Raw genomic sequence first — 22,794 nt, 5'->3', positions numbered from 1 at the left:
AAGCTTAGCTGAAACCGGCTTGGATCAGTGGATAGAGCATCGGCCTGCGGACTGAAAGGTCCAGGTTTGATAACGGTCAAGGGCATGTATATTGGTTACCGGCACATCTCCAGTGGAGAATGTACAGGAAGCAGCTGGTCCATGTTTCTCTCTCATTGATGTTTCTGACTCTGTCCCTCTTTCTTCCTCTCTATAAAAAAATCAATAAAACATAAAAAAAATTATTAAAAAAAAGAAACACTAAGCTTAGCACTCCAGGGAGAGACTGTCCAGACCACCCTAAAACGAGATTATCCTGATCGCCCAGGTGGGCCCAGCTTAGGAGCGGGAGCCCGGACAAGGCCCGAGGCCCCACGCGGCGCTCCTCCCGAGACCGGGGCGGGGGCGGGGGGGGGGCAGGGGCTCCCCTACTCCATTCCCTGCCTACGAGGGCAGTGGAGGAGGGGTCTTCCCCTGAGGAAAGGTCCCAAAGGCAGTGCGGGCCCCCCAGGGAGGTGCGGGGAGGGGGACCCGCCTGCATCTCCCCGAGATCCGCGGACCCAGCCCACGCCACTGCGGGGAGAAGCCTCGCCCAGCGCCTTCCCCTCGGGCCTCGCTTTGGGCGCTGGGCTTTGCTGGGCTGGGGTCGGGGTGGGCGCGGGACCGCAACCCGCCGCCAGGGGGCGCCCCTCCCGCGAACTCCAAGCCCCGCCCACACGTAGGCAGCGTCTCGCCCGATTGGGCAGCGCCGACCTACGGGCGGGGCGGGGCTAGCGTCGTCTCGTCAGGGTGACGTCTCCCGCGGGCGTCGGGGCAGTGGCGGCGGCGGCGGCGGCGGCGTCGGCAGCGTTGTCGGCGGCTGCGGGTGGGAAATGGCGGAGTATTTGGCCTCCATCTTCGGCACCGAGAAGGACAAGTGAGTGAGAGCCGCCTCCCGGGGCTCCGGGCCAGGGGGGCGGGCGGGCACGGCGGCGGGCTCCGGGCGGCGGCGGAAGGCCCGGGCGGGGGGGGGAGGGGCGCGGCGGTCCTTCCGGCCTCGGGAGCCGCGCGCCGCCGCCGCCTCGTGGGCGCTCGAACGGGCGGGCGGGCGAGGGCCCCCGGCGGGCAGCGGGCTTCCGCCCGGGCGGCGCGACCTTTCCCGCGCGCGCGGCGCTCCTCCGCGGCCCGCCCGGACCCCCGTGGCTCTCGGAAGCCGCCTTGAGTTGTGCTGGAGTCACCGTCAGACAATCCCCCAACTTTAGTCTCTGGAGCACGTCTCGCCCCTGTTTATCCTCAGATAACGGAGGTCTTAATTGTTGAGGTCTTTACATACTTAAAGACGCAATTCCAACATAAGGGAAAAGCTGGGTCTTTTCCCTCTTTTTTTAAGGTTGCATGCTTGCCTAATCAACTGCTAGGTTAAAAGTGAAAAATTTTAATTCTGACTTCGCCACGTTTGCACGTATTGAAATTTAGACTAACGTAAATGTCTTCAGACATTTAGGGGATAATCCTTTGAAAACTAAAGACTAATGTCTGGATTAATGTACTCTTCGAATGAGTAGATATTTGGGTGGTGTTTTTTTCAGGGTTAAATAGGCTTATGTGAATGTATGTTTTCAAGGGAAAACCCCATTTGTCATACATTTTTTAAAAATATATATTTTATTGATTTTCTTACAGAGGAAGGGAGAGGGATAGAGAGTTAGAAACATCGATGGGAGAGAAACATCAATCAGCTGCCTCTTGCACACACCCCCACTGGGGATGTGCCCTGACCAGAATCGAACCTGGGACCCTTCAGTCCACAGGCCGAAGCTCCATCCACTGAGCCACCCACACCAGTCAGGGCTGTCACATATGTTTTAAGACCACTTTTTTCAAACACTATTAGAATTGTTTCGGTTTTCCAGGATACATCTTGTAAAATGTTTTTTACACATGGTAGAATTTCCTGTGTTTGTAAGAGGGGGTTGGTTATATTTTTTCCTACCAAAATTTGCAAGACAAAATGACAGTCCTAGTCACTTGTGTGTGAGTCTCTGGAGACTCAAAGATGGATAAAGTTTAAATCTTGTTCTCAAGGAGGGAGGGGTGCGTGCATGTCATTAAGATTAAATGCATCAAAATGTCTTACATGGGCCGAAACCGGTTTGGCTCAGTGGTAGAGCGTCGGTCTGCGGACTGAAAGGTCCCAGGTTCAATTCCGGTCAAGGGCATGTACATTGGTTGTGGGCACAGCCCCGGTAGCGGGTGTGCAAGAGGCAGCTGGTCAATGTTTTTCTTTCATCGACGTTTCTAGCTCTCTATCTCTCTCCCTTCCTCTCTGTAAATAATCAATAAATATGTTTTTTTTAAAAAGACAAAATGTCTTACATGGGATGGGAGAGGTGGGCACCCTGCATGCTTTGGGCTCGATCAAGGAAGAGCAGCGTGAGGACTTGCCTTTAAATATGATTTTGATTGAATGAGCCAGCTCTTTGGGAAAAAGAGGCTTCTCTGTGCATGCTAAGAACATACGTCATTAATACCCTTCTTTAGCTTATATCAGTGCGGCCCAAGACTTCTGTGTCAGGCAGTTTTTTCCCCTATCATTTGGTGTCTTCACTGTTAATCTTCAAAACTTCAGGGGTTTATTCCAATAACCACCTATCGGAACTGTTTTATAAAAGCCATGGCTTTAATGTAAGAAATTTGATTATTTAGATTAGTAATTGTTCAGGCAGGGGAATTTTGCCCATTCTGAGACTTATTTAAAAATAAGCTCTTTAAGCTCTTTGTTTTCAGGTGACTTTCTGATGCTAAAATGTTATATATTCAAATTGGAAAATCTAGAGTAAGACTTAAGTGCAAAATCTAGAGTAAGACATATGTATAGTAATGTAATTACATTTTCCTCCCCTGGTAAGTTCACACTTTTCCAACCTGATTGCTACCTAATAGTAAATCACTGGCTAATCAGATTTCCTTGAGGTCCTTTAATCTTTTTTTTTTTTTTTTTTTAATATAACTGATTTTTCACAGAGAGGAAGGGAGAGAGATAGAGAGCTAGAAACGTCGATGAGTAGAAACATCGACCAGCTGCCTCTTGCACAACCCCTACTGGGGATGTGCCCACAACCAATCTACATGCCCTTGACCGGAATCGAACCTGGGACCTTTCAGTCCGCAGACCTACGCTCTATCCACTGAGCCAAACCGGTTTTGGCGAGGTCCTTTAATCTTAATTCTTTTTTTTTTCTTTTTTTAAAGTATATTTTATTGATTTTTTTTTTTTAATAGAGAGGAAGACAGAGTTAGAAACATCCATGAGAGAGAATAATCGATCCGTTGCCTCTTGCATACCTCCTACTGGGGATGTGCCCGCAACCAAGGTACATGCCCTTGACCGGAATCGAACTCAGGACCTTTCAGTCCGCAGACTGACTCTCTATCCACTGAGCCAAACCGGTTTCGGCTTAATCTTAACTCTTGATTGGCTGTTTAAATATGGCACTTTTTAAAAAATATGCTTTTATTCATTTTAGAGGGAGAGGAAGAGAGGGGGAGATAGAAACAGCGATGAGAGAATCATTGATTGGCTGCTTCCTGCACACCCTCTACTGGGGATTGAGCCCAAAACCAGGCCTATGCCCTGACTGGCACTGGAACTGGTGATCTCTGGGTTCATGGGTGGATGCTCAACCACTGAACCACACCAGCCCAGCAAGTCTAAATTTGAATGGGACTCATCTAGTAAGATTTCATAGTTCATCACAGATATGTTAAGCCACCTGGCATTGCTATCATGCTGGCTGGATTGCTAGTTTTAATTTGATCTGGATCATCCAATATTTGATTAGATGATGTATTAAGGGAGAGCTTTGCCATAGGGACAGAGGTGCAGGTTGAGTTCCCCAATAGCTTCTTTTCATTGTATGGAAACCAGAAGAATTATTTACTTCAGACCTGTTTTTGAAATTTCCTGTTGGTCTGGTATCATGGGTGAAAGACCATGGACTTTGTTTTCTGTTTTATTTATTTATTTTAATATATTTTTATTGATTTCAGAAAGGGAGAGAGATAGAAACATCATTGGTCAGCTGCCTCCTGCATTCCCCCTACTGGGAATCAAACCTTGGCCTTCTGGATCATAGGTCAGTGCTCAACCCCTGAGCCACACCAGCAGCTTGGCTGGTTCATTTAGATAATGATTGCATTTAATGAGTGCTGTGTGTGGCACATACCTACTTTACAGCTGATGCTTGGAACAGTGCCAGGTTGGCATTTTCCTCGTTTTTCAAATGAGACCCTGAAAGGTGGGGTGATTTGCCCAAGCCCAGGCAGCTAGTAGCAGAGTCGGGATCTGGACCTTCACCTCACTACACTGTGTCCGTGTCCTCAAGAGAAGCCATTTCATTGTGGAAAACTGAAGAACATACATTTAAATCAAATTTACTTTTAGACTAATATTTCATTTTCATGAAAACAGGTTGGAAGTGGAAGGGATTTGAATGAGGAGGAGTTGGGTCTGAGTGTTCTTCCCTGGAGGAGTTTAGAGGGGCAGGTTGGAACTAGTCCTAAAACATTGCCGGGGAGGGGAGGGGTACCTGCTACCAATAAGAGGTGATGTGCGTATATGTTTTTGGGGAATCATTGGATAGCATGTCTCATGTTGATGACGTAGTTCCATCTGTTTGATGTCTTCCCAGCACAATAATCTGCTCTTATTTTTCATTACAGAGTCAACTGTTCATTTTATTTCAAAATTGGAGCATGTCGTCATGGAGACAGATGCTCTCGGTTGCACAATAAACCAACCTTTAGCCAGGTTTGTTTATTTTTCTTTCTTTTCTGTTTTTCTGTAAATTATCAAAACTTGTGCTTTACAGAGCCAATTAATAATTTTCATGTATAAAAGGGACCTTTATTTCTCTAGTTTTATTTTCTATTTACAATATATTCATAAGTGAGCATGTTTGTTTGTTTCAGTGAATCACCCCAGTGGAAGGTCTGAGAGCATCACCCCCTGTTTAATCACTAGAGGAACCTGTGAAGAGGTTTTAGCCTGTGCGTGTCTGGATCATTATCTATGATCCAGAAGGCCACGGTTTGATTCCCAGTAGGGGGAATGCAGGAGGCAGGCCCTTGACCTTCCACCCTCCCTGCAGCCTTGCCAACACTGGCTGAGCCTCTTCCAGGCACGGGAGAGGCAGAGTGGCTTTCTGTTCTCTGTTCTCCCTGGACAGCACCTGACAGGAGGGGCTGGGGGGCTGCCATGCACTAGGGTTCCCCAGGCTGGTGTGATCCCTTTCTTAGACCCTTAGTCCAGGCCGGAGCAAGTCCATCATGACCTAGAAACATTAGAATGAAACACACTAGAAAATGGGCCATAGTTCAGTTAATTGTGGCCAGTTTTATTCAGTTCATTGAGAGATGCGTGTTATCTTGGGTTTAGGTCTGCTATGATTTGATTTAATTAAAAAAATTAAGGTTTTTTTTTTTTTTTTAAATATTTTTGGTTAGCTGAAGAAAAGGCAAGAGTTTGTACCCTGGAAGTGATCACTGATAATATATTAAAGGGAGAATGCACCTCTAATACTAACAAACTTATGCCCATGTTTACCAGAATGTTTGGAATCTGAAATTTTTTTATCTCCTTCTGACCGCCCATGAAGTCTAAACATGCAGCTTCTATTTTATTATTTTATATGGGGTAACTATTGTAGCTACCTCTGGAAACTGCTAGGTTCCGCTTTGAGCTCACATCTTTCTGTTCACAAGTTTAAGTGTTTAGGAAAAGCAGCCAATTGGTATAAGAAAGAGACTTTAGTATTTTCTAATTTAAGTCCATAGAACACCCCACAGTTTAACTTGCTTTTAGAAGGGGGGTGTGATGGCATCATTCCTGATTACCAAGTGGTTAGTATAATAAAAATCTACCTTAATAGCTTTGAACATTTCTCAGGTTTCAGAATATTGGAGAATTTTCTTTAAATTTTCTGTTCTAATTTTTTTAGTGCTTTAATTTATAATTGAATTTTGCCACTAAGCCCGTGGCCATAGTTTGGGCAATAACCAAGCCTTTAAAGTGTCCCCTGAGTTTTTTATTTTGGAGGGCTACTTATGGATGAACCAAGTGTTGGGTTGAGAAAGAAATTGTCCCGTTACAGTTTTCTTTAAGCTACTGAGAGACATCTGGTAAGCACAGGACTTACCTGGAAAAGTCAGGCAGGGTCTGCCACCTTTGGCCATCTCTCCCTGGAGACCCCTGACCTTCTGGAGATTGTTCCTTACAAACTTCCCAGCCAAGCCCCCTGCTTCCCCACATGGATTACCTCAGTGTGTTAATTAAGTTAATTTGAGCACTTTGGATCAAAACAAGGCAATGATCCCATTAAAGTTTGGTGGGGTCAGCTGTATTTGTTAACTTAAGCGTCTTATTTTGATTTGGTTGGTTGATTTTAGGCAATCTTAATCACCCCTAATCTTAGTGGAACTGCATTGCCCCTTTTAAATGACAATTCTTATTAAACAGGCACTGCCAGGTTTCCTCAGTGAAACTTAATATTTATTAATTTTCTTGTTGAATAATTGGGCTCAGTATAGCTTTCCATTATTGTCATACTCTGGTAATTCCAGTGGCTTTGGGAAACATTCGAGGCCCAGGATAGGTTGTCTTGGGCAGTGCTCCATGGCTTGGGGGGGATCCCAGGCCCTGATGGAGGTTCTGCGTGTGACAGGTGTGTTGCCTGCTGTTGGGAGTTCTTACAAGTGGGTTTCCCAGCAGCAGGCCTTTGGGGAGTGTTTACACAATCCCCGTCCTTTAAACATAGTAGACATGGAACTGACTCATTCTGTAAAACCACTTACAAAACTGCCTTGCACATATGTTGAAACTGAATATTTTTCTAAATCATGTGTTTTATTGGTTCAGCTTGTAAATATCTAGCATAATTCGGTGTGGGTTTCTTTTTTTACGCTTCTTACAGTGATATGGACGTTAAGATTCATGTAATATATTAGTCTACTAACTTAAACATGGTTTGTTTTTTCAGACAACTTGATTTTAAGAAGAACGGTACAATGTAAGGTTTCAAGTCTGCCTGATCCAGTTTAAAGCAGAAGGGCTAAAAAGGATTTTATTCCCTTAAGAAGGATCGGAAAAGAGCAAATGTTTTAAGCTATTGTATTATGTAAACAGAGATCCCACCAAGAAAATGTAAATCTGATAGTTGTCCGGGACCGTTAGGAAACCATTTGGTGTGCCCGTTTCCTACGAGACCAGAAAGCTGGATGGACTGCATACAGTTGGGTTATGCATTTGGTTTTTTAAAAGAATTTTGTATGGGGAATATGATTATAATGTAAATTTTTCAACATCTTAGTGTCTGCTAACTTGAAGTGTAGGAAAATGCTAATGTTTTGTTATTTATCTTCCATTAAAACATTTTTAGAATGTGGGACTACTCAAAGTAACAATTATAATTTCTTCTTGGTTGCTGGCTGACTTGACCTAAGTCACTGCTCAAACTCTGTTTTCATAATATGATGGTTTGGGTGTACTCCACAGAAGACAATTGTGTGACTTGCGGGAAACAAACAAGTGTTGAGCCATTTGCAAACAAGTTGTCTCTTTGCAATTGTCTAATATATGCACAGCAGCCAGTAGAATTCCCCTTTTTATTTTTTTTTCCCCGCAGACCATCTTGATTCAAAACATCTATCGTAATCCCCAAAACAGTGCACAGACGGCTGACGGCTCACACTGTAAGTCCCACAGTTGGAGAAATTTTTTTAAAACAATGGTGTTAAAGAGCCCACTCTTAATTGAGACACATAATGTTGGCTTCTGAGCTGCTGACATAGAGCTGTTGCAAACAGGACAAGGTGGTGGAAGCCCTTGGTGTCTACAGCAAGAACTTGATACTTGGCTTCGTTCGGGAGGCCGTCCTAGGGAGGTCGCTGACCAGGTCTCTTCCTTTAATTGACATTTGTTAACAAGAAGGGATCTGTCCACGTGACATTTTAACATCATCAGCCGTCATTGGTCTTCACAATGACTGAACCCTGGCATTTATTAAGTTCTTTCTGTAAAACGAATAATTTTAGGAATATTTAGGAATCAAGGTAAGTTGCCCAATAAGTGTGGGTTTATTTCAACTATGATTTTTCTTCTAGGAAATAGAGATTTCATGATATGTAATTATTGTATTTCTCTAATACAGTAATTGTGTCATCGGTTCATATGGGCACTTTTTCTTTCCCAGTTGACAATTAAAAGTTTTTCTAAGAATGTTTTGGAATTATTTGCACTCATTTGGCTTGGAACTTTGGAGTGGAGAATGTTTACGCTCTGTGAACAGAAATACAATACTGGCATACCATGAGATCTCTGCATTGCAGTGCTAGGGTGCTCCAAGACTGCCATTGGCTACGAAAACATCTCTCCATCAAAGAAATAACCTGCTTTTTTCCAGCACCGAGTCTTGACTGAAGCGATCGCCACAGGAAGCCGGTTAAGTGTTTACATTTAATTTTCCATAATATAAAGTTGTTGCGTTTTGTATTTCAGACCATTGCCCTCTTGAACATTTACCGTAACCCTCAAAACTCTTCCCAGTCTGCTGACGGTTTGCGCTGTAAGTTCATACAAGTTCCTTCCCTGGTTCCCTGGGCTTGGTGTCAGAGCTCAGCGTCCGCTCCACCTGGTCTGCCGCTAGTATGTCAAGGACCGCGTCCACTAGAAGAGTCAAGAGCTTCTGTCCCACTGACCCTGACCCCGTGGAATCCTCTGTCAGAGATTTGAACTCCTGTCCTCTTACTTAAAAAGCAGAGGGGACTGTGAAGGGCACCCTGTACAATAGCTTGGAGCACCCTCTCTCGCCTTGACTATCCCAGGGGAGAATTTCCATGGAGCTAAGTGTGGAGTTGTGTTCATCCCTCTGAGAGCAACAGTATTTGGAAGTTTCTCTCACTTAAAAAAAAAATTGTTCTGAAATTACTTTTCAGATTTTTATTTATTAGACTCTTTCCCTTACACTCCATTTTGGAGCTCATGCTCTAACTGCGAGCATTGTTCTGGGAATGTTTCCCAAGTAAGGGTCCCAAGTTGAGGTGCCCCCTGAGTTTCCTTAGCATGAGCCCTGTGCTCACTCAGTCTAACCAGAATACTTCATGTAGGCATCTCCAACTTCAGGAGGTAGTTCACTGCCTTGGGAAACACGGGGGACTTGGTGGGGAAATAGAACTAAAGTGGGCACTCAGTAGACATTACTGATTTCTTCTTGTTTGGGTAGACATTACGGTTTGAACATTGTCGAGAGCAGGATACCTAATAGAATCATTGTAAAATTCAAAAACTAGAACAGATTTTAGAACTTAGTCACCTGTGGGTGAATTGAAATGAGCATCCTGGACTTCTGTTGAAATCAAGGAGTCCAAGCCACAGTTTGTGTGAAAGCTCTAAACATTAATAGGAGATGCTGTCAAAGGTGACCTGTAGCACAGACCTAACTCCAGAGCTGTCAGTGTATGGGTGGCCTGCACTGGGTGGGATGGTCCCAGCAGCCACCACCCACGCTTCCTTGCCCCACACTGGAGGTCTCCCAGTTACACACCTGCACACGCAGGAGCACCCATGTCTTCGGGGTGGGGCTGTCTTGTCAAGTTTTTCTTCCCAGACACTAAATGATTTTGAGTTGCTAATACTGACCTGACAGGAGAGGTCTTTCCCCATATCTGAGGGTGGCAGGGTTGATTAGTAGCCAATGATTTAAAATACCTGGTTTTTGTTTTGTTCTCTTTCTTAAGTAAGATCGATTAAATGGAGGGAAATGTTTATATATGGACTTAACTTTAAATGAGTGAAAAGTAGATAACAGTAACAACAATTCACAGTTCTTTGCCCTGCTTGTTTACTTGGGGACTGGGAAAAGAATGTTGTGTTAGTTTTCTTGGTGTCTTTACATGTGATTCACAGGGCTCTTGTTCAGCATATGCTACAAAATAAAAATTTAGCTATATCAAATATTCTAGCTCTGGTATCCAGATTGTATAAATGAGATTCTGATTATCAGTTTAAGTTTATAAGCCTGAAATATTTGGCATCAGACCTTTTCAGTAAATTTCAACCAGCTGGGTTCATCAGTTTCCTAAAACTAATGGTTCTTTTAACCATATCCTTTCATCCGTAGAAAACTAAGTTTTCTGTGCTTTGGTTACACTTAATAATGAATCCCAGTTTAAGAATGTTTCTGTACGAAAATTCGGTATTTTCCAGGTTGTATTACTTAAAATATATTGAGTCATGTAAATTATGTTTTAGTTGATTAGTTTTTAATCACTCATCTCTGCCTTTCAAGTCATTTTGATTGACTCAAAAATTTTAAGCAGAGTATAAAAGATAAACTATGCATTTTCAAGCATTTTCAAATAGTTTTCCAGAGTTGTGGAAATATAATACTCCACGTTGTAAAGAACAGAGTAGGACTGTCATGATACAGCGGGTAGAGCTCCACCAGACTCGATTGTCAGTGCTCCTCAGACTGAGGTGTAGAGCCTTTTCCCTCTGCTCCTCGTCTTGATGTGGGACTGGAAGCGAGTTTAAACACTCCCTGCCCTTTGGAACGGGCTTGTCTGCCCAGCTCCTCTATTTGGGACGTGGTCTCTCCTCACGGGGAGGTATAGTCTGATTGCCTTCCACTTGGGACGGGCCATTTAGAGTAGTGTTTGTGCCCGTCTCAGTAAGTTTGGGTTCTATAGTGAGCTAGATTCCATAATCTCAAAAAAACTAAAATGCAGGGAGGCTAAGTGTTAGAAAATAAAATTAAGTCACTTTCAGAATCAAAAGATTAAAGTTCTTATCATTAGAGATAAGGGTTTCCAGGTCGTGTAGGATACAGAGCCCTGCACAGCTCAGGTCCCTCCGTGGGTTTCACAGGGGAGGCCACTTGCCCAGGAGCCTGGCCCGTGAAGTAGCGCTGGAGACAGTTGGCCCAGCCTCTCAGCTTGGCCTTCCTGGGCTCCCTGGTCCAGCTGTTGGGAATGTCAGTTTATTGACACGCCAGCTTTGTGACTTCTCAGATTTAGGTTAGGAGAACTTTAAAATGTGATAAAAGGTGATAATGGAGATAGAATGGAAATGTGTAAATTCCACCCACAGAATGTGCATGATTTCACTTAGTGCATGTAGGTTATGAAAAAGTAAATGAGGAAAATAGAAAATAAGAATGCTTTCTTCAACAAAGTATTGTAATTTTCCATTTACTCAAGGGCATTCAAAATACTGTAATTGAACTTGATAACTGTCCTACTAAGTATTTATGGTCATTTGGGTTTTAATCGCATCAGAAATCATTTCATAGCATTCTGTGGCTGATAACCTGTGAAAGAAACGAGTCAGGAGCATAAGCTTTTAATCACCCTGATTCAGCTTTCATTGTAACCTAATTGGGGGGAGGAGGCATTAATTGGCCTCTTTTTTAAATTTTAAAAAGAAATTTTTCATTAAAAAATTTTTTTGAGCATAAACTTTTTCCTTATATTTTTGAAAATGTGACCCTTTGATGCTGATTAAAACTTGTGTGGTTTTAATAGCCAGAACGGAGACTGTCATGGGGCATTTTAAGAGTCTCCCCACACTAAGATTTAACACTTGGCTGTGTGCTGCAGCCTCTCAGAGCTCCAGTAGAACGCACTTCTGTCGGGTTCTCTCTCTAGACAATCTAATGTGTGTCCCTGTAGCAGGTTGATTTAAGCACAAGCTTTCTCTCGGTCGCAGCCCCTGCGCTAACCAGCAAGATGTGTCTGTTGTTTACAGGTGCTGTGAGCGATGTCGAGATGCAGGAACACTATGATGAGTTTTTTGAGGTGAGATTGTTTGAAACTGATAGACCTATTCACCTTTATCTGTTTGGGGGGAATTAAAATCTCTCTATTAATAAAAATACGAAAAGGTTCATTGTTTTCAGTTAGTCTTGTATCTTTAACATTATGATCTTTAAGCCACCGTTTCTCTTCCAGGAGGTTTTCACAGAAATGGAGGAGAAGTACGGCGAGGTGGAGGAGATGAATGTCTGTGATAATCTTGGAGATCACCTCGTCGGAAACGTGTATGTGAAGGTATGTGGAAGGTGACAAGTGGGCGTTTTGTCTACTGGCAGCTTATTACCTTATTGTATTGGCTTTTAACCTTGGCCAAATGCTCCTTGTTGTGTGTTTTTTTTTAAGTATATTTTATTGATTTTTTACAGAGAGGAAGGGAGAGGGAGAGAGAGTTAGAAACATCGATGAGAGAGAAACATCCATCAGCTGCCTCCTGCACACCCCCTACTGGGAATGTGCCCGCAACCAAGGTACATGCCCTTGACAGGAATCGAACCTGGGACTCTTGAGTCCGCAGGCCAACGCTCTATCCACTGAACCAAACTGGTCAGGGCTGCTCCTTGCTATTGAACTTGCATGCACATGCTGGAGCTAGCCTGTGGATATAGGGAGGAGGCAGACTGTAAGGGTCCTGCATCATCTTTTCAGGTTTGGCACCTTCATAGCTATTGGTTAAAGGCTGTTTGAAATGGGGAGAAGTCAGTTTATATGGTTTCTTTCTTTTTTTCTTGATTTTAGAGAGGGACCGAGAAAAACATCAATTGGCTGCCCCCTGCACGCCATGCCCCCCACTAGGGATTGAGCCCACAATCTGGGCATGTGCGGGTGACCTCTTGGTTCGTGGGTCAATGCTCAAACTCTGAGCCATGCAGGCCAGGCACTTTTTTTTTAATGAAGTTTATTGCCTACACCAGTGTTTCCCAAAGTGTGGTACGCGTACCCCAGAGGTACGGGAAGAGTTTGGTGGGGGTACTCGTTGCACTGGAGTTTAGTGGGGATATGCACTGCACCGTGCTCATGAGTACGAGGGGTACTCAGCGTTACAAAAATTATAGAAGGGGGTACACATATGTTAAAAGTTTGGGAAACACTGGCCTACACAAATCATTACATTTGCTCTTTTAACCAATTGAATTGGAAAACCAAGATAACATATTTGGCATGATTTTGAACCATCAAAAGGTTAAATAATCTAATTGTAAATAGAGGGTTGTCTGCTTTTAATTGCACTACATTATCCACCTTAATTTATCTGCATGAGCGCACAGCATGTATTTGGATCAAGATTTTTCTGTGTCTTTTCAGTTTCGCCGTGAAGAAGATGCGGAGAAAGCTGTGATTGATTTGAACAACCGCTGGTTCAACGGGCAGCCCATCCACGCCGAGCTTTCCCCCGTGACCGACTTCCGGGAAGCCTGTTGCCGCCAATATGAAATGGGGTAGGTATGGCAGGCTGCCGGCTGGGGAGGTAGAGGGAGGGTGTGGATACGCGGTGTGATGTTCATCTGGTTCTCCCTCCCCCTCAGAGAGTGTACACGAGGCGGCTTCTGCAACTTCATGCATCTGAAGCCAATTTCCAGAGAGCTGCGGCGGGAGCTGTATGGGCGCCGGCGCAAGAAGTGAGTGGTTCAGTGTGTCCGTCATGTCGCTTTCTTGGGGGGGGGGGGGGGGATATGGATATATATCCATATATATGTATGTGTATATATATATATCCATATATGTATGTATGTTATTTGTTTTTAAGTAAAGCTTCGCCTAAATGTCATCTCTATTTAAAAGGCACTGCTTAGGCCCTAGCCGATTTGGCTCAGTGGATAGAGTGTTGACTTACAGTCCAAAGGGTCCTAAGTTCAATTCCAATCAAGGGCAAGTACCTTAGTTGCAGGTTCCCAGGCCTAGTTAGGGGCATGCAAGAAGCAACCAGTTGATGTTTCTCTCTCACATTGGTGCTTCACTCTGTCTCTCCATCTCCCTTCTACTCTCTAAAAACCAATGAAAAAAAATATCTTTAGGTGAGGATGGATGGATAAATAAATGGCACTGCTTAGAATGTAATACAATTTAAAAAAAATATATTTTTGTTTATTTCAGAGAGGAAGGGAGAGAGAGAGAAACATCAATGATGGGAGAGAATCATTGATTGGTTGCCTCCTGCACTCCCCACACTGGGAATTGAGCCTACAACCCAGGCACATGCCTGACCGGGAATCAAACCGTGACCTCCTGGTTCATAGGTTGATGCTCAACCACTGAGCCACACTAGCCGGGCATGTAGTACATACTTTAAATTACAAAAATGTATCCTATATAAAAATTTACTCTTCAAAGAATATTCTGTGCGCATATTTTACTGCTTAAGTAGAGATCGAACCTCAGCAACTAACCAAGGAGATGGCTAGTGGGATCGATGAAAATTAGTTCCTGTGTGCAGTGTTTTATTCTCTCACTGAATACCATAACTTCCTTCACATACTGCATGTCTCCATTGGGATGCCTTGGTTTTTGTGGATTTGGTAGGTTTCTTGGCATTGCCCTGTGTACCACTGGCAGAATCTAGCAGTCTTATTTGTCTGGTCCTGTTATTTAAATGCAAGCGGACATGTCATGAAACGGAGAGAACCCCCAATATCAGAGGGTATGAGTCACTTTCCCTATCAAGACTGAGTTCTGACCCCAGAGGGATTTTCACCCACCATACAATAGGCATACAATAGGAAATGCTGGCATTGTGATTCTGTCCGATTCCCAACACAAATAAACGTAGAAAAAAATCCTGTCCTCATCCAGAAACCAGCATGATGGCCACCGCACCTCTCAATTCTGAGATGCCTTTTTCCCCCACACATTTATTTCTGAAATTAGGGCTCATATTTTAATTGCGGCTTACAGTTAAATTGGCAGCATTTTTTTAATTATTATCAATGTCGATTCGGTGGGATACGGTGATTGAAGGTGTTGGTCGCTGTGGTTTTCTGTTGCATGTTTTCATTTTGATGCCAAGGTTTTGTTTTTCTTTTTCTTTGTTTCAGGCATCGATCGAGGTCCCGGTCCCGGGAGCGGCGCTCTCGGTCCAGAGACCGTGGTCGTGGCGGCGGCGGCGGTGGTGGCGGAGGCGGTGGGGGACGGGAGCGTGACAGGAGGCGGTCAAGAGATCGTGAGAGATCTGGGCGATTCTGAGCCAGGCCATTTTTACCGTATGTCTGCTAGAAAGTGTTGTAGTTGATTGACCAAACCAGTTCATAATGGGAATTTTTTTTAAAAAACAATATAAAAAAACAAAGATGGGTTTCTGAATAAAATTTGTAGTGATACAGTATTCTTGTAACTTTTTTCTCGTGGAAACTCCACTTTAAATCTCTCTTCCTTTACAGACCTGCACATCATCAGCCCTTGAAGTGAAGATTAATCTACATCAAACACTTTGGGTAGAAATGAAAACACATTTTTTTCTTTTTTTAAAATATGTTTTTATTGATTTTAATTTTTTAATATGTTCTTATTGATTTCATAGAGGAAGGGAGAGGGGACTAAAGATATCAAAGGGAGAGAATCATTGATCACCTGTGTCCTGCACACCTCCTACTGGGTATCAAGCCTGCAACCCAGGCATGTGCCCTGACCAAGAATCTGACTGTGACCTCCTGACTTGTGGGTCAACCCTCAACCATTGAGCTACACCAGCTGGGCTGTTTATTGATTTTAAAGAGAGGAAACAAGGGAGAGAAACATTAATCAGTTGCCTCCTATACCCACCTGACCGGGTGTCGAACTCACAATCTGGGCATATGCTCTGATCCGGCATCAAACCAGCGACCTTCTGATGCATAGAACGACGCTCAACCAACTGAGCCACACCAGCCAGAGTTGAAATCCTTTAAGTTTAGGTTCTGAAATAAAACATTCACCAGTTGAGGTAAAATTCACATGGGACGAGGCCAGATCTGTTTCTAGTTATGTACATACAAGTAACCCAGAATTGCTCTTCGAGGCCGAGTAGAGGTGAGGAAAGCCTGTGAGGCCCCTTTACTTGTAAGTAAATGCTTAGCTGCCATTCTCTAGTACACGGGCGTTGATAGGGAAGCTCATGTTGGGATGCAGTGCAGTCAGCGTTATGTCTCCATTGAGTTTTCTAGTGGTACTTTGAGAGCCCTCGTGCACTCCCAAAACGTGGGTGTGCATAAAACATGGGCGTGCTTGTGCAGCTCAGGAGCCTGTCCTGTCACAGCTGACGGCTGCATTGCTAAACGACTGGATTCACGTGGACTCAAAAGCCTACAATGCAGACCTGCTTTTCTGCATGCCCACGGGGAGCAAGATGGGTGAATGCCTCCTCGGCACTTAGCATAGTCCAGCTGGCATTTCAGGACAAAAATAAGGCTCTTCCCTTGAGAAGTGGACGCTTGAGTAGGAGAGAGATTCAGAAGACCAGGCCCGCTGTGAATTCTAAGGTATGGGAAGACAAGGGAAGAAGACGGGTCCATCCGGGGGTGGCTCAGAATCCGAAGTCTCTGGAAGTGGCCAGGTGAACTGGGCCGTGGAGTTGGAGCTCCCTTGCCAATCCACACACAGGCAGAGGGCTTTGTAGCAGGAAGGAAAGGGGCCTCAGGAGGTTGGACTCTTTCTTAGTTAATCCGCATGGCCTTTGGAGAAATAGGAACCAGCTTTGGAAATAGCATGTCAATTGACCTGGCTGTCCCAGTGCCGGTGGCATAAAGGGCAGTGAAGTTTCAGCAATCACAGAGATGTATTGACTGATTAGAAGGGTCCCCTTCACACTGGTCAGAATGGCTAGCACCAAAAAATGAGGTGATGGCAATGTGGAGAAAATCGAACCCTCGTGGAATTGTGAAACACTAGATTTCTCAAAAATATTAAAGATACAAAGACCATACAATGCAGCAATAACTCATGTATGACTTTGTCCAAAGAAAACGAAAACACTAATTTGAAAAGATGTGTGCACCCCAAGTTCCTTGCAGCATTATTTACAATAGCCAAGAAATGAAAGCAACCTACGTGTCCATAGATGAATGGGTAGAGATTGTGATACATATTAATGTGGAATCTACAAAACAAAACATGAATAAACAGACCCATAGATACAGAGAACAAACTGATGGTTGCCAAAGCGGGGAGGGGTTGGGGCTTCTAGGTGGAAATTGCAGAAGATGAGTTCAGTTTTAGAATAGTTGAGGTGTATGTGGAAAGTAACCTACAGAGGTGTTAGGTCATGAAAGTAAACACTATTCATTGGAAAACAAAGGCCCACACAGTCGAACCCTGTTCAAGGATCAGCTGTACTTGACATTGAGTCCGGTTTAAGGAAGTGTTCAAAGGCAAACATCCCAGTACTGCCAGGACCCAGGCCAGCCCTTTCCTGCTGGAAACCAGTCAGCGTTTGTCATTTGGTTTCGTTTTTATTTTACTAAGCTTCATAGACTTCACTGAACAGTCTTGCCTGTGCTTGAACTTTTATGGAGATGGGTTCTTTATATTCATCTTTATTTTGCTCAGCTTGTTTGTAACATTCAGTATGATGTTGGACACAGCTAACTTGAAATTTGCAGCTTGAGGTATAGCAGTGTGGTTAGAGAAGTGTAGAATAGTTAATACTGGGTCGGTGCTGGCATAACTGACCACTTGGAAAAACAGGAGGAAGGAGGAAGAGGGCCGTTCTGGGTGGCCAAGGGGACAGTGGAGGCATATTCCACGGCTAGAAAGAGCTCGGGCTGGCATAGATCAGGATAGGCTGGCACAGGGCACCTGGTGGGGCACCCCTCTGGGTGCCTCTGGCTCTTCAAGCCTCTAATCAGAAAGACATTTCCTGCCACACTTGATTGTCAAAGCAAGTCACAAGGTCACTAGGCCCGGGGGACAGAGAAAAGAATTCCGAGATACTGGGCAGCAGCAGCTTCCATAGTCCAAGGCTCAGTTCACCAAGAAGGGACATCTTAACGCTGGCGGGCTTGGGAGAGGCCTGGAGTTCTACCCGGAGTTGTGGGGAGGTTTGAGCAGGATAGTGATGTCTGATTTCTACTTTTGAAGTAGCATCTCTGCAGATGGAGACTAAAAACAGGCAAGGGGAGAAGGGGACACCATGGAAGCTATTGCCATGGTCCCTGCAAGAGATGAGGCGCTTGGGCCACGGGAGGATGGGTGAGGTGGTTGGGTCTGGGGTAGACTCAGTTTCCCTTTTTCAGTCTTTTGGAGTGGGAAGCCGGTCACCTTGTTCTAGTGGCCATTTGTACGTCTACGAAGCCCTCTTCAAGTCTTTGCCCATTTTTCCTCCCCTAATTGAGTGAGTGGGCTGTCTTGTTTATTTCTGGTTCTTTACATAGTCTGAGGTGAGTCTTCTGTTGATGTGTATTTATCCCAGTCTGTGACTTGCCTTCTCCCTCTCTCCGTGGTGTGTTTGATGAATGTGTGTCCTTAAACATAACCTGGTCCAACTAGCACATCTTGCCTGTGGACAGCTTTCTGGGGCCTGTTTGAGGAGAGAGCTCAAGGCTGCCCCCAAAGGCTTTAACCTCTGGATTCCCCCCCTTTATCAGCTTCATTACTGATAAAGCTCATTGGAGAGCATGAATTTGGATTTTAAGGTCCAAAAAATGTGTAATGTCATCTCCATTCATGGTTTGACCCTGGAACAACCCATCTGAAGGACAGCCTGGGTCTGCAGAGCAACACGGCCCATGGCCACCTGGAGAGGGGAGAGAAGAGAGCAAGTTCCCAGAGTTTGGCACCTTTTGAACAAACCAGGATCCTGCAGTCAGGAAATAGGGACAAGTTAGTGTCAGAGCTTCGTCACCCGCCCATCATTGCACACCTGGTGAGGAGGAGATGAGTGCCTCTGGGTTGAATGTTGCTTCCTCTTGGATGAGAGGAAGGCGCCTCCCCACCTGTGTTCCCCGGGTTCTTTCAGCCCACTGGATGGAAGTCAGGGTGGGCTGGCAGGGGACCTACCCTTGACAAGACTGTCCCCTCACCCCCTGCTCCTCTGTGGCTCCTCCTGGTTCCATGACTTCTGGCTTCCACCCAAGAAGGTTCTGAACAGCTGAGAGCCATGCAATAATTAACCCAAGGGTTCCTCTCACTGGCCAGGGAGAATCCCACAGCTGTGCGGGAGATCAAGTGAGAGAAAAGCCAGCCATCTAAAACTGCTGGACTTGGGGAAATGGACAGAACATGATCCCTATCTAAAGCCCAGATCTCTTTCCCCCTCCAGAGGCCAACCAGGTGGCTGCCTTCCCTTGCACCTGTTCAGGAGTGGCCAGACGGGCCTGAAGAACAGCCACTGAAGTCCCCGTAGCCATCAGGAGAGGTCCCTGTCAGAGACCTGGCAGCCAGTGTGCGAGGCACTCACTCGGTGCCTGCCCCTGTGGGTTTGTGTGGCTGGATGACTTGGGGAGACAGGGTAGCGTGGCTCTTAGGGAGGGGACTTTCCCTTTCTGCCTCGTAGGACTTAACTATTCGAGGAGCACAAGAGCTTTCACCTCCCACACATGGGGCTCCCATCTCAAGACAGACTGCAGTTTTTTGTTTTGTTTTTTGTCTTTTTTCTTTTTAATATATTTGTATTGATTCCAGAGAGGATGGAAGGAAGGAGAGAGAAACATCCACAATGACAGAATCATGGATCGGTTGCCTCCTGCAAGTCCCCCACTGGGGATCATGCACCCTTGACAAGAATTGAACCTGGGACTTTTCGGTCCACGGGGTTTGCTTTATCCACTGAGCAAAACCAGCTAGGGCCGGACTGCTGTCTTCTGCTCAGAAAATGCCACACCGTCCAGGTGCACTTGGCTCCCGCACAGCCGGAGTGTCCTTGGGGAGCATGTTCAAACCTGACAGCAGAACCTGAGAAAACCCCATCTGAATCTGGCGACAAATATTCAGGCACCTGCTTCAAATCTCAGGGGGGTTTTTTTTGTTTTTTTTTTAACAAGTTGAGTCACATGAATGGACCATTTTCTGTAGGTCACAAAAGTTCATTTCATTTCATGTGGTTCAACCTAATATGTCCCAGGATTGGGCTGATTGCCATTGCAGGAGCGGTGAGAGGCTCACTGGGAGAGGCAGGGCAGGAGCCAAATCCCAGATCTGAGTCCTGGCTCCGCTCTTCACTGCTACAGACTGGCCTCTGTGCCTCGTCTGCCCTGCAAAGTGATGATCAAATAGCACCCACTCCTTTGATTGCTATAAGACTCCACTAGTTAATACAGGTGACGTTTCCAGAACAGTGCCTGGCACGTGCTTAGTGAGAGGGTAGTAATGGTTGGTGGGTGGTTGTGGTAACAGTATTAGTAACGGGAGGCAGAGGAATAAGTAGCCATCAAAACAGTACTGTCTTACACAGCAAATCGTTGACAGATGATGTAAAAAGTTATTGAGTACAAAACTTGTATTCTAAAAGTGACAAAACCATTGGGAAAATAAAGTAGGCCTGCCCTAGCTGGTTTGGCTCAGTGGATAGAGTGTCAGCCTGTGGACTAAAGGGTCTCAGATTTTATTCCAGCCAAGGACACATGCCCGAGTTGGTCTTGATCCCCAGTAGGGGTTGTGCAGGAGGCAACGATCAATGATTCTTTCTCATCATTGATGTTTCTCCCCTCTCTCCTTTTCCCTCTCCCTCTCTGAAATCCAAAGTATATATATTTTTTAAAGTTGGAAGACTTCACTTTCTGATTTCAAAATTCAGTGCAATGTTAAAATAATAAAAACATAGTGTCACTGGCACAAGACGGGCATATAGATTCATGGCATAGAATTGAGGGTCCAGAAAGAAGTTTTTACATCAATGGTTAGTTGATTTTTGACAAGTGTGCCAAACCAGTCCATGGGGAAAGAAAGTGTCTTCAACTAATGGTGCTGGAAGAGCTGGTTATCTACATGCAAAAGAATGAAGTGGGATTCTTACCTCACACCATCTACACTGCAGTAATTAAAAATGGATCAAGAACCAAATATAAGAAATAAGACTTATTTAAGAAATCCTGCCGAAACCGGTTTGGCTCAATGGATAGAGCGTCGGCTTGGGGACTGGAAGGTCCCGGGTTCGATTCCGGTCAAGGGCATGTACCTTGGTTGCGGGCATACTCCCAGTAGGGGGTGTGCAAGAGGCAGCTGATCGATGACTCTCTCTCATCGATGATTCTAACTCTCTATCTCTCTCCCTTCCTCTCTGTACAAAATCAATAAAATATATTTAAAAAAAAAAAAAAAAAAAAAAAAAGAAATCCTAGGAGTAAATTTTTTTTTTTAATCAATCTTTATTGTTCATATTGTTACAAAGGTTCCTCATTTCTTCCCCCCTCCACCAGGTTCCCACCCCACCCTCCACCCCCTCCCCATCCCCCATTGTCCTCATCCATAGGTGCAGTTTATGTTCAGTCTCTTCCTCCCTCCCTTTCCCTAATAGTAAATCCCTTTTCAGGTAGTAAATCAGTTACTTAGCATTTTCTCATATCAATAATACCTCCACATGCCCAATGATACACTTCACACAAAAGACATTTCCAAATAGGTCAACCAGCCTCATCCAGGCCCCACCCAAGGCACTCACAGATCAACACCCCAGCCCTATACTAACTCAACACATCCAGATCTAAGCCTTCATCACTTAATTCAGCAGACCCTCAAGTTCCCACAAAAGTTTCCAGCCATGTCTGAGAGGCAGCCATGGGGCAGGGGCAGGCGAGGAGCGAGCTGTTCCGGGCCTGGCTGCTCCGGGTCTGGCCTCTGTTGCTCTGGTTCGTTCCACAACCAGCTGCTCCGGGTCTGGTCACTGCCGCTCCCGACCTAGTTGCTCTGGACCTGGCTGCTGCTGCTCCGGGCCTGGCCGCACCCGACCCGGCTGCTCTGGGCCTGGCTGTTCCAGGCCCAGCGGCTCCGGGCCTGGATGCTCCCAGCCTGGCAGCTGCTGCTCCTGGCCTGGCCGCACCCGACCCGGCCGCTCCGGGCCTGGACGCTCCCAGCCTGGCAGCCGCTGCTCTGGGCCTGGCCGCACCCGACCCGGCTGCTCCGGGCCTGGCCGCTCCCAGCCTGGCAGCCGCTGCTCTGGGCCTGGCCGCTCCCAGCCTGGCAGCTTCTGCTCCAGGCCTGGCCGCAAGACCCGGCTGCTGCGGGCCTGGCCGCTCCCAGCCTGGCAACTGCTGCTCCGGGCCTGGCCGCTCCCAGCCTGGCAACCGCTGCTTTGGGCCTGGCCGCACCAGACCCGGCTGCCCCGGGCCCGGCCGCTCTGAGTCTGGCCGCTCCCAGCCTGGATGCTCCGGGCTTGGCTACTGCTGTTCTGGGCCTGGCTGCTCCCAACCCGGCTGCTCTGGGCCCAGCTTCTCCGGGCCCGGCCACTCCGGGTCTGGGTGTTCCTGGACTGGCCACCCTGGGCTTGGCTGCCTCCGCCTCAGGCCTGGCTGCCACTGCCCCAGGTCTGGCTGCTCCAGTGCTGGCTGTTGTTGCTCTGGTTCTGGCTGCTGCTGCTCTGGGGCCTGGCTGTTGCTGCTCTGGGCCCGGTTGCCACTGCTTTGTGCCTGGGCACTCTAGGCCTGGCTGCCGCTGTTCCAACATTCTGTCCTTTTTTTTTTTTTTTTTTTTTAAACGCATTTATGTTGCAATGTTGGCTGGTGAGTTGAGTTCTTACTTAGTCTTTGATTTTTCAAGATCTTCTTTGTATTCTTTCTTAAGTAATTTACTATCTTTTGCTCTCACTTGATTTCTTCACATTGAGAATTTTGGTTTCTTCCTCCTTGTCCTGGGAGCTCAGCAGGTTGGCCTGCTGCACCCCTTTGTTCTCCGCGGGCTCCCGCGCTGCTCCAGCCTGTTGCCGGGGTCGGCGCCGCCCAGGATGCAGCCCCCGGTCTTGGCTCTGTTGCCCGGGCTCAGAGGTCGAAGGCTCAGGGGCACCCCCCCCCCTGGGGGCCCCGTCGCCCAGCTCCCTGCCGGCGCCTGCTAGGAGTAAATCTTGACCTTGGA

General features: G+C 46.0%; 1 protein-coding gene across 3 annotated transcripts; it reads left to right on the top strand.

Annotated features, from left to right (window-relative positions):
* The first annotated feature begins 733 nt into the window (after positions 1-733).
* Positions 734-19,038, top strand: U2AF1 (U2 small nuclear RNA auxiliary factor 1). 3 transcript variants are annotated; one of them, XM_084873705.1, is made up of 9 exons: positions 734-895; positions 4,681-4,768; positions 8,513-8,579; positions 11,759-11,808; positions 11,962-12,060; positions 13,129-13,262; positions 13,350-13,442; positions 14,856-15,020; positions 15,198-19,038. In XM_084873705.1, the coding sequence occupies exons 1-8, from the start codon at positions 852-854 to the stop codon at positions 15,001-15,003; spliced, it is 723 nt and encodes a 240-aa protein (XP_084729831.1). In that variant the 5' UTR covers positions 734-851; the 3' UTR covers positions 15,004-15,020; positions 15,198-19,038. The 3 variants fall into 3 exon arrangements, with proteins under 3 accessions (XP_084729831.1, XP_084729830.1, XP_084729832.1); XM_084873704.1 differs by lacking the exon at positions 15,198-19,038 and having other exon boundaries at positions 14,856-15,142; XM_084873706.1 differs by lacking the exons at positions 8,513-8,579; positions 15,198-19,038 and adding an exon at positions 7,641-7,707 and having other exon boundaries at positions 14,856-15,142.
* Positions 19,039-22,794: the final 3,756 nt, after the last annotated feature.

This window comes from Pipistrellus hanaki (assembly GCF_964339955.1).
Source record: "Pipistrellus hanaki genome assembly, chromosome: 2".
Classification (NCBI taxonomy): domain Eukaryota; kingdom Metazoa; phylum Chordata; class Mammalia; order Chiroptera; family Vespertilionidae; genus Pipistrellus; species Pipistrellus hanaki.
The sequence above is the reverse complement of the archived record's forward strand: the minus strand, read 5'-3'. Positions and strand labels throughout refer to the sequence as shown.

Bases quoted from the DNA above. Each gene is read 5' to 3' on its own strand.
- U2AF1 (XM_084873705.1), top strand. From the start codon at position 852: ATGGCGGAGTATTTGGCCTCCATCTTCGGCACCGAGAAGGACAA. The intron at 12,061-13,128 runs GTATGTGGAAGG...GTGTCTTTTCAG, and splicing joins TCGGAAACGTGTATGTGAAG to TTTCGCCGTGAAGAAGATGC. The intron at 13,443-14,855 runs GTGAGTGGTTCA...TCTTTGTTTCAG, and splicing joins TATGGGCGCCGGCGCAAGAA to GCATCGATCGAGGTCCCGGT.